Source organism: Mytilus californianus, unplaced genomic scaffold (assembly GCF_021869535.1).
Source record: "Mytilus californianus isolate M0D057914Y unplaced genomic scaffold, xbMytCali1.0.p SCAF_10, whole genome shotgun sequence".
Lineage (NCBI taxonomy): Eukaryota > Metazoa > Mollusca > Bivalvia > Mytilida > Mytilidae > Mytilus > Mytilus californianus.
Genome location: NW_026262582.1, coordinates 54,977,010 through 54,995,838, shown reverse-complemented (window position 1 = coordinate 54,995,838; position 18,829 = coordinate 54,977,010). Strand labels below are relative to the sequence as shown.

Below are 18,829 nucleotides of genomic sequence, written 5' to 3'. Positions count from 1 at the left end.
GTAGAATAAACAAAGTGAAAATTGGATGTAAGACTCAACCTTTAAAAGAGAGTATTATAAATAGAAAGATGGAGGAATTACCATATATTCCTTCAGCAACTTTGTAGCAAAGGATAAAACATTTAATAAATAAATTGAATGATAATCTAGGTATATTTTTGTATTGGGAGATATTTTTGTTCTCTCTCCTAAGTTCTCAATCATTATTGGTTAAAAAGGCTATATAATAAATGATATAGGATAGATGGCATGATATGGGTTATGTTCTTCTTGTATAATTTATGATGACATGATACTACACCCCTAACAGGAGGGATTGTGCTTGATTTTCATATGATAAAGACATAATCATTCTATCAGTTTAATTGAGGTCTGGAGCTGGAATGTCAGTAACTGCTTGTAGTCCTTTGTTAATTTATGTTGATCATTGTCATTTTGCTTAGTTTCTTCTGTTACCTATTCTAATATCAGACTCAGACTTCTTTTAAACTGAGTTTTACTGTGCCTATCGCTGTGTGTTTGTTTATTCCACCTTGGCTAGAGGTATGGGGTAGGGTTGAGATCTCACAAAACATGTTTAACCCAGCTATATTTTTGTGCCTGTCCCAATCAGGAACATCTGGCCTTAATTAGTCTTGTGTGTTTTTTAATTTTGGTTCATTTATATGTTCGGAGTTCAGTGTGGCGTCCATTTTACTGAACTAGTATACATCATTGTTTAGGGGCCAGCTGAAGCCCCCCTATTAGTGTGGAATTTTCTCCCTGCATTGAAGACCCATTGGTGGCCTTGGGCTGTTTTCTGCTATTTGGTCGGATTGTTTTCTCTTTGACACATGCATTCCTGTTTCCATTCTAAATTCTATTTCAATAACCTGGTGTCACCATCTAATTTTACAGAGGTCTTTAGTTTTCAATAGTTTATGTTTGTCCTGTCTTTGTTGATTTTGATATTCTAGGTAAAGACTATATATAATGCTTATAATTTCACTGATTATCTTTCTATCAAAGTAGTTTACATCCTACTAGAGAAGACATTCACATCATCATTCTCGCAAATGCAATTTAAACTGTTTACACAACTGATTCACCATTCAGAAACATTTTTATTATGCCCCCACCATAATGGAGGAGGCATTAAGATCCGTACGTCCCGAAATTGGTTTCCGTTCTCTAACTTTAGTTTCCCTCAACCAAATGAAACTTATACACAATGCTTATTACCATAAAACACAGATCAAGTTTGAATTTGGGTGGCGTCACTTTTACAGTTCTCTAGTTGTGTCCCTGTATAACGTTTTATGCAAGCAGGTCATCATCAGTGTCCAATGGACACATTCTCCATTGATTTATTTGTCTTTCAATGGAGGGAATTTATCACATATTTGACTAGCTGCTTAATACCTTATATTGAAGTGTTTTGAGGATACTGTGACTTACATTGTTTACAAAATTCATTTTCCACAAAAACTCCACTATCACATCCTGAAGCTTTGGAATATTCAACTTCTTCATGAGGTTGATGGCCTTTATGAATCTTTCTATTTTTCAGTCTAATATACTGTTTAAATATAACATAAACTAGTAGTCCTAGTACGACAGCACCAAGTACAGCACAGTAAACAGGTATCACATCAAAATCTTTCTGTTCCTTGGCCGCTGTTGGTTGTGATGTATAATTTTCTAAAATAAACAGAAATTGTATGAAAAAGCTGTGTGATAATAATTGCTCTGAATGTACAAAACAATCATTCTATCAGAATTACTTAGCTTTCTAAGGCTGAAAACAGCGAGTAATTTCTTGTTGGTTTTGTGTCTTTTGTCTGTATGTTAGCTGTATTTTTTTTTTCGCTTCTGAGTCGAGCAATTTCCAACTAATTTTTACAGTTTGTTCTTCTGTTGTGGTTCAGCATCTACAAACATGGTAAACCCGCCACATTCTAAATGTGCCTGTCACCATGTTAGGAGCCTGTAGGTCAGTGGTTGTCATTGGTTGCATATATTTGTTTTGTTTCATTTATTGTTTTGTCATAAATTAGTTGTTGGTTTTTTCATGCCAATTGTTTCACATTTTGACAAGTGAGGGCCTTTTGCAGCCTTTTATAGCTGACTGTATTGTATGAGTTTTGCTGGTTGTTGACAATGACCTGTAGTTGCTAAAATCCCCTAGTTAATCTAGATAGTTGTCTCATTGACAATCAACTCACATCTTCTATTTTATATTCTGCAGGTATTGCATATGGAATATTACCATGTTCCCTACCCTACAATGAACATGGGATGATTTTAACCTTAAAGGGACAAGCATTCAATTGGGAGGGAGGTCTGGTGAATTATATGGAGACACCAGTTGGGAAATTATAAGCGGAGGAAAAGATAAGACCATGGCAAAGAAGTAAACAGCTGTGCAAGGAGCACAAGATAAGCCATGTGTATGCATATTGAAATTGTTGCAAATTGGAATATTGTAGAAGGCTTAGAATTATGTATTTTGACCTTGCAAAAAAACTTGGAGGAGGATATCCTTAGACCAAAAATTATCTTAAATTTGATGGTTCAAGTCACACAAATCAAAAAGGAGCTTAAATTCATCTATTCCAACAACAGTGTAAAGTTTGATGTAAATTGATCCAAGCATATATGAGCTAGGGTATGAAATCTTAAATAATGCATCATACAATGTATAAAGACATTTTTCATCACTTGTGATTTTTCACAATATGTTTTCGACTTAAGAGATTAAATATACCTTTGGTATCTTTCGTCTCTCTTTTATGTTTCATATAAACATATGTTTTTTTTTCAAGAAAACATTGTTGGGTCATTTCTGGTCAGATTTTAATGAACTTGGTACTAATCAAAGAAGAATTGTCACAGGTTTTGGGTTTATTTGGTTATATTTTTATTGTGGAGTGTTTTCATTTTCTGATGATATAAACAGAAATATTATTTTTGTTCATAAAATTGCTATATATTTCATCCAGATTTAATTATAAGAAAAATTTTTTTAAGAGTGGAAATTTTTCAAAGTCCAAAGCCCATAATTTCAGAAAAAAATCAGTGGAGCTGAATCAAATGTAAACTCAACCAGTAACTCATCATAGTAAACTCATATACCAAAAATCAGCCCAATATGTGAAGACGTTTAGAAAAAAAGTCTGAATAACTGATATTTTCACGATATTTTCAAAGTCCACTTTTTGCTTCGCATCACGGTGTGGAGTTATTAGTTTCAGTCGATATACAGGAGGGGCATGATGGGTTATTTTCGTTCTTCGTGATCGGCGCATTTTCGCTATCGTGATCCGTTTTACAGATTAATTTTTTTTTTATATTTTCGTGATCCGTGATCATGGAAATTTATTTTCTGTGAATCGTGATTGACAAAAAAAAAAATCAACTCGTGAATTGTGATGAGACCCCCCCCATCAGGCCCCTCATACAGGCCATCTTGAAATAAATACTTATCACATATAGATTCTGATTGGTTGCTTTATGATGCGGCTGAGATACAGCAACAGCTATTGGCTTAAATGAGATAAAGAATTACAGACTTTTCTTGTCTCAGGATAAGACATCAAATGCCAGAAAATTAACTATGTGTATTTCAGTTCCGATCAACTGTCATTAATTCATGTTCGTTTTTATTATGCATATACATGTATTGCACACTGAAATTCAATATTGAAATATCAATTGTTAATACGTGTTTATTTGCTTTGTTGATCTTCAATATGCACGATTTGTTTTGCTAAACAATGTTCCTATACAATGTTTACAAAAATGCATTATCTGTATTTTATAACTTCTGTCAATCTAGGCACACCTCCAGAGTAGTGTCTTTTTGTAAATGCCTTGGTTTTTGTTGAGCCTTCGACTTTAGTTGAAAAAGCGAGACATAGCGATCCTACATTCCGTCTGCGTCGTCGTTGGCAGCGTCCACAAATATTCACTCTGTGGTTAAAGTTTTTGAAATTTTAATAACTTTCTTAAATTATCCTGGATTTCTACTAAACTTGGACAGAAGCTTGTTTATGATCATAAGAAAGTATCCAGAAGTAAATTTTGTAAAAATAAAATTCCATTTTTTCCGTATTTTACTTATAAACGGACTTAGTTTTTCTGCCGGGAAATATTACATTCACTCTGTGGTTAAAGTTTTTGAAATTTTAATAACTTTCTTAAACTATCCTGGGTTTCTACCAAACTTGGACAGAAGCTTGTTTATGATCATAAGATAGTATCCAGAAGTAAATTTTGTAAAAAAAAAAATCCATTTTTTCCTTATTTTACTTTTAAATGGACTTAGATTTTCTGCCAGGAAACAACACATTCACTCTGTGGTTAAAGTTTTTAAAATTTTAATAACTTTCTTATACTATTTTGGATTTGTACCAAAGTTGGACAGAAGCTTGTTTATGAGTAAAAGCTAGTATCTAGAAGGAAATTTTGTAAAAAATAAATCCATTTTTTCCGTATTTTACATTTAAATGGACTTAGATTTTCTGCCAGGAAACAACACATTCACTCTGTGGTTAAAGTTTTTAAAATTTTAATAACTTTCTTATACTATTTTGAATTTGTACCAAACTTGGACAGAAGCTTGTTTATGATCAAATGCTAGTATCTAGAAAGAAATTTTGTTTTCTTCCAGTTAACATTACATTCAGTCTGCAGTTAAAGTTTTTAAACATTTATTAGATTCATAAACTATCCTGGATTTTTACCAAACTTGGACAGAAGCTTCTTACAATCAAAAGATAGTATCAAGAGGAATATTTTTATTGATTTACTTCCTCATTTTTGTTGAGCCTGCGATCAACAGAAAAAGTAGGCGAGACACTGGGTTCCGTGGAACCCTTACGAATTTTTATTGTTATTGTCTTCATCCCTCGAAATCATGTTACTCTTAATCAACATACCTAAACATTCATATATATCTAAATATATTATATACAGAACTAGCAATCAAAGTCGCAAATCAATGACCAGCTGAAAGAACTAGAAAACCACACTCCACAAAAACACATTGACAACTAAACACTGAACAGCCAGTTTAAAATTTCAGAAAAGTTCATCTTAATATATATACAAAAATTGATATTCCAAGTCTAAGACATCCATTTTATATCAATTAAGATCTAAAAATACCACATTTCCAATACTAAATCAACAACCACATGCACACATATTACTATAAATTAGGATAGAGCGAAGCAGTCCACAGCTTTTTAGAAAGCTTAAACTTGTGAAGCCTTAATTTCAGAAAAAATCAGTGGAGCGGAACTAAACATAAACTCAATCAGTAACTCATCATAATAGACTCATATACCAAAAATCAGCTCCATATGTGAAGGCATTTAGAAAAAGTCTGTATAACTGTTCTTTGCAGAATGACGGAATGACTGAATGACAGAATGACGGATAAGGGTAAAACTATATGGCCCCGACCTAAGTAAGCAGGGCCATAAAAAATTGATGACAAAACTATGACTAAATAAACAATTATACTTTAGACAATTCTGCGTAGTTTAACACCTGATTTGTAAAAATCAAACAATAAATGCCTTCCAAATAATTTTTTGAAAAAAAATGTGCTTTTATATGAAATATAAATAAATCCCACTATTAACAGAGCTTCTTAAATAACATATGAGTGATTTGCATGTGCTATTGAAGTGAATACTTGTGTATATATGACTAGGTCACATGTACTTTTACATTATTTTTTCTATTCTATTATCTAATTATGTTATTTTGTTCATCATTGTAATATATTGTTTGTATTATTTGTCTGTCTCTTTTACAGTGTAAACTGTCATGAGTGTTTAAATAAAAAAAAAATTAGTGCACTGCATGTGAAAAATGCCTTAAATCTGGCAGTTAAAGTCCCTTAACTATGTAACATCTAACCCATTAAGCAATCGCGAAGTACCATACTATAATTTAAGAAAAAACATGTATATAAGATAGGACAAATCCTAAATTATGTACCTACATTAAACTTTTAAAGCTCATAGAAACAGATGTAAACAATTCAAATATAATATCAACTTGGCCTTTTTTACCTTCTCTGTTTAATTGGCATATAAACGTGATATTTATTATCAAAATAAACACCACAAACAAAAATGAAAATTCAGCCTTACTAAATTACTTAAGTTAAAAATATCCTACATACAGGCCTTTTCTTATTGTATTCCAACAACAAAAGTAAATGTCATCTTTATCAGATGAAACAAACAAAGTATTTACAAAGATGATATTGTGCAAGTATACAGACTTCAAAGGAACATCAATTATCATTAATCACACACCATAAAAAAGCTACACAAACCTGATAAAAATCTAAGTTTAAATATCAATTAACACCACATTAAACATGAGAGTGTGCTGTAGTTCTTACAGAACTTATATTGGCTAAATTTGTGTTGATCTTGTTTCGATTCTCTGAAAAACCCTCATTAAAAAATAGCCCAAATACTGTTGACTTAATTTTTGCAACAGTGTCTTATTCTTTCTGACTTTGTCTAGTTTAATACATTTTTAAACTTATCTAAAAATACTCTGATCAATTCAAAACTTATCAAAAAAAGTCTCCGAATTCATAGTTTTCTGCAGGTTTTTCTACAAGTATGGCATAAATTAAACACTTTTAAAGATCCATGACAATGAGGTCAAGGTCAGAAAAAAACTGTCACACAGACATGGACCTTACAATTATTCCATATACCAAATATAGTTGACCCATTGCTTATGGTAATTGAAAAACAGACCAAACCACAAAAACTTAACTTTAACCAATGAACCATGAAAATGAGGACAAGGCATGTACACCTTACAATCATTCCATAAACAAAAAATAGATGACCTATTGTTATATTAAGGTATATAGGAAATTTTTTTTCTGAGACAAGTGCCTGTGGACCTATTGCTTAAAGTACTTGAAAAACAGACCAAAACACCGAAACTTAACATTGACTAATGAACCATGAAAATGAGGTCAAGGTCTGATGACACCAGCTAGACAGACATGTACCCCTTACAATCATTCCATACACCAAATGTAGTTGATCTATTGCTTACAGTACTTGAAAAACAGACCAAAACACAAAAAATTAACAATGATCAATGAACCATGAAAATGAGGTCAAGGTCAGATGAAACCTGCCAGTCTGACATGTGCCCCTTACAATCATTCCATACACCACATATAGTTGACCTTCTGCTTGTAGTATCTGAAAAACGAACCTAATCACATAACTTTTACCTTGATCACTGGTCCATGAAATGAGGTCAAGGTCAGGTTAACCTTGTCTGACAGACATGTAGACGTTGCAAGGAACCCATATACCAAATATAGTTATCCCATTACTCATAATAAGTGAGAAATTCACATGACAAAAAAAATTGTAATTTTTTTTCAAGCAGTCGCTGAACCATGAAAATGAGGTCAAGGACAATGGGCATATGACAGATGAAACCTCGTAACATAAGGTATCTGCATACAAGGTATGAAGCATCCAGATCTTCTACCTTCTGAAATATAAAGCTTTCTGCAAATAGTTAACGCTGCCCCCAGTCAAGTTCCTATGAATAATAAATCTACCATCTTTTAAATGGGATATTGTACCGATATGAAAATAATGTAAATCTGCTTAAATTTGTAGTATATATACACTCAAAGGGTATTTATCAAACTTATAATGTACACTTTTGTGTTTCTATGCAAAACATACAGACATTTTATAAAAAGTCCACAGGCTTTCCCCTTGAACACTTATATACTTGACAATTATGTACTTTATAGACAGTGGATAACTGTATGCAGTGCTAGCAATGATTTCCCTAAAACAAGTTTTTTAATAAAGAAACTAGCTAAAATATGGACCTATTCAAGTACACCTTCTAGGGTGTGTTCGACTCTGTTGACTCAGCACCAGGTTTTTTATATTGGAAAGGTTGCTTAGGGCTTTTTGTAAACAATAAAGACAAGAACAACATTAACAAACAAGTGAATAATCTATGTTTCAAATGCTATAATGAAAATCTATGTAATAAAGTCTTGGTAATTTTTTTAAGAATCTTGGCTTGAGGGGCCACAAAATCAATATTTTCTATTAAATGCAATGAAACAATAAATATAATTCCTGTGAACGACATTTCCCTTTGGTATATGTACAAAATGGCAAATCTTTTTTATTCAGTACTTCTGTTGTTTTGATGTTATTGCATTTTGAAAATTTCATGATACACAGGCCTACAGAAGGGGGCATCAACCTTAAATTTGGTGCGCTTTTGAAATGTATATGGTGGATGATTGTCTGGCTAAATAGTCCAAATTTCATTTTTGATTTAACCAGGAAGTTAATAAAATTACCCTGTTTATACGAACTAGTATTGCTCTCTTAAAAGCCAGACATGACCCTTCAATAATTCTTCCATAAACCATGAAGGAGTCTACAAGTTTTAGAAAAAAATTAAAATTTTGCAATCAAATATAGGGAATAAAATATCTGCCCTTCATTTATGATAAAATTGCATTGAACTAAAGGGGGAAATAACTGGGTCCCTGTTCCAATTGGTCGCTGAGAAAGACTAGGCAGATATGAAGAAAAATGTCACATGATACAACATTTTTGATTCCAACAAATTCAGAATCATGATAATTGTCTTAACTCACTCACTCACTAAGGTCTAATAATTTCTAGGTCAATGAAAATCAGATTAACATAGAAACAGATCTTTCAGAAAAGTCTTGTCTTCAAGTGACAACAAACTTAACATGTATTTTGTAAACTAAATACTACAAAGACTTTCACAAATGATTAAATATAGCACAGATGCAAACATCAATATTTCTCAGTAATTTACACTTAGATTAGTAGTTTTCTTGCTACAAATAAAAATAACATAAGAACTTTCATTGAAAAATCACGTTTGGTATAAAACCTGTGACATCAAGAAACATCATCTAACTATGTCTATTTAATAGCTACTACTTACAAGTTAAAATTTTCATTTGAATTGACAACACTAATTTTAAGATAGTTGACTGCCTAGTGGTGGTACATGCATAATTCAATCATTTTGCAATAAGAATGGCCATAAAAGCAAAAACAGTGTAAGACCTGTGAGAAGTTATTAGAGTGAAAACGAAATAAAACACAAAATATAGTGGAGATTGCTTTTGTCAGATTAAATCATTATGATACTATCATGGACCTTAAAAAATGTTACATAACGATTTAATCTCCCATAAATACCATTGAGTATTTAACATCTACATCTTGGTTAAAAACGAAAATTGCTACGGCATCTTTTGAAAGTCTTTGATGAAAAAATCACTATGCTCCCAAGTCTGGAAAATGGGGAAAAATCCTCAAGCAATTTCATTATACACAACTTTGACATGTGCAATCTTTCTGAGAAGTTTCAGAGATCTGGTTTGAAAATTGAAGGAAAAATTGATTACACAATTAATTAGGTACCCAACTTTTCCCCAGCTGCTCACATCACCATACTATAAGGTTTTGGACTCCGAATAAAATACCTCTGTAATTTTTACTACTGAGTCTATTAATGTTCACCCAGTTTAACTTTTCTATAACAAAGACTTCTGTTTTCATATTTTCAGAATTCTTTCTCTCTCCTAATTAACAAAAAACATAAATATATGATATAGAATGACACTCACTAGTGGGGCAGACACATCAACTACTTAACTCAACCATGAAGTTTGATATCTAAACAACGAAATACTTTGATCTGAAAAAAAACCTGTTACTTTGGTCCAGGTGATCTATTATAATGCAGTAAAGTTACAGGTCAGAATTTATAATAGCTCATCATTCCATCATAATTGAATCTTGATTATATTCAGGTGGCAGAAGTAAGTCTTCTGATATTCGAACAACTGTAGTTTCATACATCAAAAAATTACTCTGAAGGTTTTTATTGGATGAGTCACCCTTCCCACATATAGTCTAGAAGGGTAAAGGGAGGTTAAAAATTTCTTTTCCTCGTTTCTTTTGTCTATTTCTTTATTTTTAAACCAATTTGGTTATCTATAGTTGGTGCAGTATTCTGTGCCATGTTCAATTATTTCCCAATTCTGATAATCTACAAAAATCTTTCAGAAATCATTTAAAAAACTAGAAAATTCCACTAATCATCTTAGACATGTTAGATATAAACTTCAAAATAGCATTTCACCTGCCATGAAATAAACATTTAACCATGAAAATGAAGGTAAAAATCTATTAAAGACACCCTTCTTGTGGTGAAAATTAAAATTTAAAAGTAAAGTAATATATTTGATGATTTGAATACAACTCATCAGGTGTAAAGTCAAATGTGTTACACTAATAGACTTTCAATTGAATTCTCAGTAATTAAAGCAGAAATTCTCTCTTCTTCAGTGCACACAAAAATTGTGTGAAAAATGAAATAAAATACTAGTTAAATGACATCAAAGGCTAATATGAAATAAAGATAAAAATGAATGAGAAAGTTTGGTATGATCAGTCTAATGTCCGTATGTCATGTTTAAGTTTCATCCTGGTATAGATTGACTAAAAAGTTGTGATATTTTCTTTATGTAAACATCATACACCATTTTTATTTGATTTCAGTTGAATACTCACTGCATAAAATACTACCATCAAATACAAGCTGATGTGGTTACTTCATCAGATTAATTTAATCATCTCTTTTAGAGATGCTTGTTCATTTTCTGATTCTTTCACCTAACAACTGCTTTTTGATGAATATAGTTTTGGTAATGTAATCAAAATAAATCTTTTATAATATAAAAGAGGCATTCCAGGCAATTATAAACTAACTTGCTAGAGAAAAAAGCTTATAAGGGATATATCATATGCCAATATTATTCACAGAATTTGTAGATGAACCATTAATTTTTATTTTCCTTTATGCATGTGCTTTAAGTTGAGAGAAGTAATACTACACCATATACCACAACTTTGCTAAGCAGGAACCTGTATAAAAAGATGTGTGTCTGGAGTCTAAATAAAAAAAAAGGTAAAATTACATCAAAGAAACGCAATCATAAATTGTATTGTGTCAATACTTTGATTTTGCCAATTTTTTTTCTCCATCAAATTCAAGCAAGAACAAGAGTCTTTCTATTCAATTAACAATTCTCTTATATACATGGTTCTTGCATGAACTTCAACATGTCTTAATTGTTATAAAGGATTGAAAGTGTTAAGCCATACACAATGCATATACAAAATACTGTAACATTTGTAAAATAGGCAAAACCCAAGTTCTGCAATGTCAGCCTCCACTTTAAAAATCTGTTGAATCACACACAAACCCTAAGAAAATTCTCCAACACAGATTTTGTAATTTGTTTTTGACATAAAACTATTTCTTGAATTTTAAAGTAGGTATAAATTTAATGTTTTTACTGAAGGATTGAACCCCAAACACATAATCTTTCACCAAAGTGGGAGACACTTTATAGGATAGAGAGAACTTCATATATATACTTAACAGCACAAATAACACTCCACATACATGTATTACCACATAGAGTAGTTTCACAATTTACTGTTTTTGCAACAAATTTGTAGATATCTGTGTAGTTAACAATTTTGGATCAAAAACTTTTGAATAGACCTGTGTCTGTCACCTAGTGTTACATAATCAAAGTACTGAAGTACTGAACATCGGATGACTGCAAGTTCTTGTGGATGGTCACAAGCACTTGTCTCAGAAAAAAAATACATCTCTATACCTGAAAGTGAGGTTAATGTACAGATATAATTTTTTTTTTCTTAGTCAAGTTCATGCGTGGATGATAAATAAATGACAGGGAATTCAACCTCACCCAGGGGCCAATTCAGGCGGGGGCGTGGCCGGCGTGTGCCCCCCCTAAAATTTGCAAAGCATGGGTTATCCTCAGCTTAATAAAGAATATCTCAATAATTTTACCTCAAAAAAATTTTAGTTTGTATATTACGGTTTACAGTTACATGTACATATAATTTTCATTCATTTGTATATCATTCTATTCTACTATATTAATAACAGTGCAGTGCAAGTGCATGGTGGACACTCTTCTGTAATAATTCGATTTTTCTAATAGATTGGATTTCAGTAAGCACTCATATTTTCCCGCCAAACTTTCAATCTCCCATGCAGAGTTATCGATCCTTGAGAGAGAGCGAGGACCGATAACTCTGCATGGGAGATTGCAAATGTTCTTGAGATATTCTTCTGCATGTGTTAACACACATTTCTGTACGTGTGCGTAGATATTAAAGGTTTTTTATTTATATAAATATATATTTCTAAGACAAAATTTTTTTTTCATATTATTAATTTATGTTCTAAAAAAATATTTTTATGAGTATCCATTGAAAAAATGAATTTATAACAAGCGATAAGGAATGTTATTTTGCACTCGATAATGTCCGCGTATTTATCATGTTTATAGATCGGTTACAATCCCAACACAAAAGTTACGTAATGGAATTCTAGGCGACAGCAATACACCGGAATGCCCTCATGGTCATCCGATGTAAAAAGTTAAATGACAACTTATTTGGTTGCATATATTGATGCAACTTTGAAACTATAAACACCCTTTGGAAGATTAAAAAGTCTTCTTTAAATTTTTCTAATTGTTTCAATAGAAAAAACATTGAGTTACGAGCATCAATTTAAATACTACCAGTACTACCATTTCTACTAGGTAACAGACAAAGGTCTATCCAGCTTTGAGTAATTCACCTGTATGTCAAATTTCAAAAGCCCTAATGTCAAATATTAGAAAAGTTATGATATGGACAAGAAAATGTTTCCTTAAGCATGTTGAGTCAAAGGTCATGGTCACATGACAGTCATGATGACATTTGACACACTGTCCTGTGGTAATTCACATTCATGCAAATATCATAAGTCAATGTCAAAAGATTAAAATGTTGTAGCCTGGACAAGGTTGTATATTGAAGAAGATCAAGAATAACCAATATAAAAAAAAAATATTAATACACTTCTGTCCCTTTGTCAAAGCAGAGACTATCAAAGATCTGCCATAAATAACGAACTCCTAAAATGAAGAAATCTTTTCTACTATCATCTTTGAATAACATCTATCATAATGATGCAAGCTAGCAACTGGAATCAAATAAAAAAATATAAAGTGGAACCCTGTGTCTCTCCTGCTATTCCTCTGTAATAGTGTAATGTTGACTGCCAAAAACTAAATCCATATGTTAGTAAAATAAGTAAAAAATGTACAAATTCAAATTTTTTCTTCAGATGCTGCATCTTGAAAGAAGATATGTTCCTTATTTCGTAACTACAATACCCTCCCTTTTCACGAATGTGACCTACCGAATTAGACTATTTACCGGATTTGTAATAACATAAGCAACACGACGGGTGCCACATGTGGATCAGGATCTGCATACCTTTCCGGAGCACCTGAGCACCTTCATGTTGCTTAGTCTTTAGTTTTCTATGTTGTATCATCTGTACTATTATTTTTCTGTTTGTCTTTTTATTTTTGGCCATGGCGTTGTCAGTTTGTTTTCGATCTATGAGTTTGACTGTCCCTCTGGTATCTTTTGTCCCCCTTTTTGAAGCTTTTAATTTGCCAAAGTTACATTTTTGATTTCATAAAATTCCAATTAGTTTAACAAGTTATTGATATGTAAAAAAGATAACCCCAGTCAGTATCTGAATGTTAAAAGATTTGACAAAGTTATTGATGTCTGAAAAAACTTTAACCACAGACTGAACCTCAATGTTGACACTGCTGACTTTGACAGAATGATGGATCACTTTGTGAAGCTTCTGCAACATTTTTCCCCAACAATATGTTGCAGGCTCAACAAAAATCCAAGTTGTTGCCATGTACTGTGTATATTTAAAAGCATTTATGTTTCTTTGTAAAAATAAATCATTAAATTCTCTAATCTCAAGGCTTGTTTGAACCATCTAAAAACAAATACCTAAAATAGTAAATTATTTTACCTAATGTATAATTTGAAAATGAGAAACTCTTTAAAAAATGTTTTTTCTGTAAATTACTGACATGCATGAACCATCATAGAATTCCAGGTTTCTTTTTTTCAGCATTTATGTATAATTTCAACCATTATTTCATTTCTGTTGCAATTTTTATTCAAATTATTCCCTTTAATTTATACTGAAAAAGGATATAGCTTTATATTTTATGTTGTCAATTATTTCAGGCAAACAAATTTGAAGAGAAAAGACTTTTGATGTAATTGGAAATTTGTTGCAATTAACTTTAATGTAATCTTTTTGAAGTAACTTTATATACTTTTTATAATGTGTCAAAGAACTCATCTTTTTAAAGTATAAATTAATAAAACATAAAAAGATATTTAAACAACACCACTTCAGTTAACAAACATAAAAATTTGTATTCAAGTTCTGGCAACAGAAAATTCTCAATCAAGAATAAAATATATATCAGCAGTAGCATACAACTAATTAATATTGTAGTAGTATATACCATAATATTAGGCTAATTGAGCTTGTGTAACTGGAAAGCTATCTGATTAAACTTTTAAATGTAGATTTGTTAAAGTGCTTAATTCACAATGTTTTGTCCCATCTGCAACGATAGTCATAGTCGCAGAATGTGAGACAAAGGGATAACAATCCAGCAACACTACAGTGTAAACTGTTTGTAAAAAGCTTTATATTTCAGAGGGTAGAAGACCTGGAGGCTTCATACCTTGTATACAGATTCCTTATGTTACAAAGTTTCTGTCTGACATATGTCAATTGTCAGTAACCCCATTTTCATAGTTCAGCAACTGCTATTAAAATGTATTTTTTTTGTCATGTGAATTTATCACTAATTATAAGTAATATGATAACTATATTTGTTATATTGATCCTTGCAAGGTCTACATGTTTGTAAGACAAGGTTCATCTGACCTCGACCTCATTTCATGGATCAGTGATCAAGGTTCAAGTTACATAATTATGTCCATGTCTCTGATACTATAACCAGTAGGTCAACTATATATATGTGGTGAATGGAATGATTGTAAGATGCACATGTCAGTTTTCATCTGACCTTGACCTCATGTTCATGGTTCTGTAATCAATGTTAAGTTTCGGTGTTTTGGTTTGTTTTCAAATACTGCTAGCAATAGGTCAACAATATATATTTGTATGGAATGATTGAAAGGTTTATATGTCTATCTGGCAGGTATCATCTGTCCTTGACCTTATTTTCATGGTTTAATGGTTAATGTTTTGTTTCAAATGTTCAACTAAATTTGGTGAAGGTGTACATGTCTGTCTGGTATGCATCATCTGACCTTGACCTCTTTTTCATGGTTCATTGGTCAATGTTAAGTCGGTTTCTAAGATACTAAAAGCAATATGTCAACTATATTTGGAGCACAGAATGATTGTAATGTGTACCGGTACATGTCTGTCCAGAATGTATGACCTGACCTAGACTTCATTTTCATTGTTCAAAGGTCAATGTTAAGTTTTCAATGTTTGGTCTGTTTCCTGTTTACTATAAGCAATAGGTCAACACTATTTGTTGTATGATATGATTGTAAGGTGAAAATGTCTGTCTGGCTTGGTTTATCTAACCTTGACCTTATTGTCATGGATCATCAGATAATATTTTAGTTCATGTGATACTTGTTGATAACTTTATCTTCAAGACTATCAAAATAAAATCAATCATGGTCATAAAGCAGGCGAGACATTTCAGCGTGTGTACTCTTGTTGTTTGGTAATTTTCATAAAAGCTGAAATTGTTATATTTTTCATTAGTAAAATAATATCCTATGATTTCCAATGAGACAACTATCCAACAAGAGACCAAAGGACAAGAATTTAAACAACTTATTTTAGTTCACAAAAAAAATGAACAAAACCCATGCTGTATAGTAACCTATAAAAGGCCCAAGTAAGAAAAAATGTGAAACAATTCAAAAGAGAAAACTAATGGCCTGATAAAATGTGTTTAAAACAATAAACAAATAACTAAATGGAAGAGTATTACAACCAACAACAACCAATGTTTTATAGGCTCTTAACTTTAAATGGTTAGACATGTTTGTGGGTGCTTAAGGGCATACGATACAGTTACAGGGGAGGTAATGACGTTGCTAACGTAAAATGTTATTTTGGCGACGTCAAACTGTGACATATCGGGAAAAGATGTATTTTTCAACTGATTTTTATCATTCAAACTGATTAAACTTGAAAACGAGTTCATGGACCCCTCTTTTTTAAAATGACATTCGGTTTGATTACGTATGAAGATTATTTGTACCAATTTTCACGAAAAAGTCAATAATGCAATTTTTTTAAATTTGATAAATATACAGCAAAAAATGACGTTTTTTTCTACATTCATGAACAATTGATAAATTTGAGTTATTTCTAAACAAAAGATTTCATAAATTTATAGGATACCTACATAAAACAGAAATTACAAATAATTTAACAAAAAACAGCTTGTGTTTATCTTTTAAAACAAAAAAGTTATGCATTTCTGTAGGAAGGAAAAATACGTCAACAAATTCTAATTTTGAGCAAATATCTGAAATTTAGAACTCATTTTACTCAAAAAGTAGCACATGAAGGTATATTTTTTATTACATATTTGATTTAATCAGGTAAAAAATAGCCTATTTGCAAATTTTCATCAAATTTTCATTATGGGATCAAAACTGTATCTTATGCCATTAACCTTCCCCTAATCTGGGTCAGGGGTAACATGTTACAGCACAACATAAAAAAACTGTAAAAATCAGTTTGAAAGGGCTTCACTCATTAGATCAGCATGACAATAAATAAAAAATAATCAAAGTGATCAAAATCATTCATGGAAAGAATGGAAGAGTAGTTTTAATAATTTCAAATTATATTTAGGTATGGTGTGAACAAACTAGAGGCTCCCAAGAGCCTGTGTCGCTCACCTGACTCTACTTTGGTTTTGGAAATCATGAAAAAATAGATTAAAATCATAACAGATGTACCCTAATAATGATTGAGGCCAAATTTGGTTTAATATTGGCCCCTTAATTTAATAAAAAATCCTTGTTGCCATCTTGAACAATAAATCGGCAACAAAGTAGCAACACTTCATCAGCACCTCATAAGGAACAATTATGCCATGTTTGGTTTCATTCCATTCAGTGCACCTCTAGAAAAAGCATTTGTATGTATTTCCCATAGGGTCTCATGTTAAACTAAGTCCCCTGCTGGAGGCCATCTTGGATGATGATTCGGCTACAAAGTAACAACTCTTGGTCAGCACCTCATTAGGAACATACATGCCATGTTTGGTTTCATTCCATTCAGTGGTTCTCTAAAAGAAAACATTTGTATGTATTTCCCATAGGGTCTTACGTTAAACTAAGTCCCCTGCTGGCAGCCATCTTGGTGGATGGATTGGCTTCAAAGTAATAACACTTGGTCAGCACCTCATGAGGAACATTCGTGCCATGTTGGGTTTCATTCCATTCAGTGGTTCTCTAAAAGAAGACATTTATATGTATTGTCCATAGGGTCCTATGTTAAACAAAGTCCCCCGCTGGTGGCCATCTTGGATTATGGATCGGCTTCAAAGTAACAACACTTGGTCAGCACCTCATAAGGAACATTAATGCCATGTTTGGTTTCATTCCATTCAGTGGTTCTCTATAAGAAGACATTTGTATGTATTTCCCATAGGGTCCTATGTTAAACGAAGTCCCCCACTGGCGGCCATCTTGGTTGATGGATTGGCTTCAAAGTAATAACACTTGGTCAGCACCTCATGAGGAACATTCGTGCCATGTTTGGTTTCATTCCATTCAATGGTTCTCTAAGAGAAGACATTTGTATGCATTTCCCATAGGGTCCTATGTTAAACGAAGTCCCCTTTGGTCCAGGTGAGCTAAAAAAGGACATTTATCTAAAATATTGCACTATTGCAGACAGTTGTATCAACTGCAGGTCTTTAGAAGAAAGCACTTTTTCAGTAGATAAAATGAGCTAAATGTGAATCAATGATGGCGGGTCCCTTAATTTGAATACCAATTTGGTTTAAATTGCAATTTCATATCGTTACTAAATATTGTTCCCTGTTACATGTTTCACATTTTTACCTTTATCTTATCTTTAGAAACAGAAGAAATTACCTAATAAAGATTCTTTTAATAATTCAAAAAAATAATCCTTTTGGAGGCATTTTGTAAGTTGAAACATAGGTATACTATTTTTCTCCTCTACTCTAAGTATTGCTATATTGATTTTGAAAACAATTATATGACACTGAAGATTAAAAGTAGTCGTATCAATTTAATTCAATTTATAATTTAATATTTTCCAGAAAATTGCATTGAAAATGTTCTTTTTCAAGAAAAACAAATACTTTTCTTTCTTTTTATTGAAATGGGGGTTCATTATTCATTGCAAAAATACACTTCCTGTATTTAAATAAACAATCTTACTTTGTTAAAAGAAATTTGATGGGTAATAAACTAAAAAGATATATTGGTTAAGAGATTTGAAATGTTACTTATTGTTTCAAGCAAATCAATGACAGTCAAGATAGTGTAACCTAAATTATTGATTAATTACAAATGATTATTGCACTAATCTATCAAGTAAAATATTATTGAATACATTTTTTATATTCAGATTTACTATTTTGTCTTTTTCATTTGAAAGAAAAAGATCCTTGTTATAATCCTTAATCTTTTATCTTTCAGGCGTAATTGATAGAATGTTTTATGAAGTGTAGATCAAAAGTAATAGCTGAATGAATAAATCTATCATTTCAATATATATCAAACATCTA

The 18,829-nt window shown here is 31.7% G+C and overlaps 1 protein-coding gene across 1 annotated transcript in view; it reads right to left on the bottom strand.

Moving 5' to 3' along the window:
• The window catches only part of LOC127718900 (tumor necrosis factor receptor superfamily member 16-like), a 44,107-nt gene that overhangs the window by 11,127 nt on the left and 14,151 nt on the right, over positions 1–18,829 (bottom strand). The window contains exon 3 of the mRNA XM_052224987.1: positions 1,438–1,680. Within this exon, the coding sequence (XP_052080947.1) occupies positions 1,438–1,680 (243 nt within the window). The remainder of the gene's footprint in view (positions 1–1,437; positions 1,681–18,829) is intronic.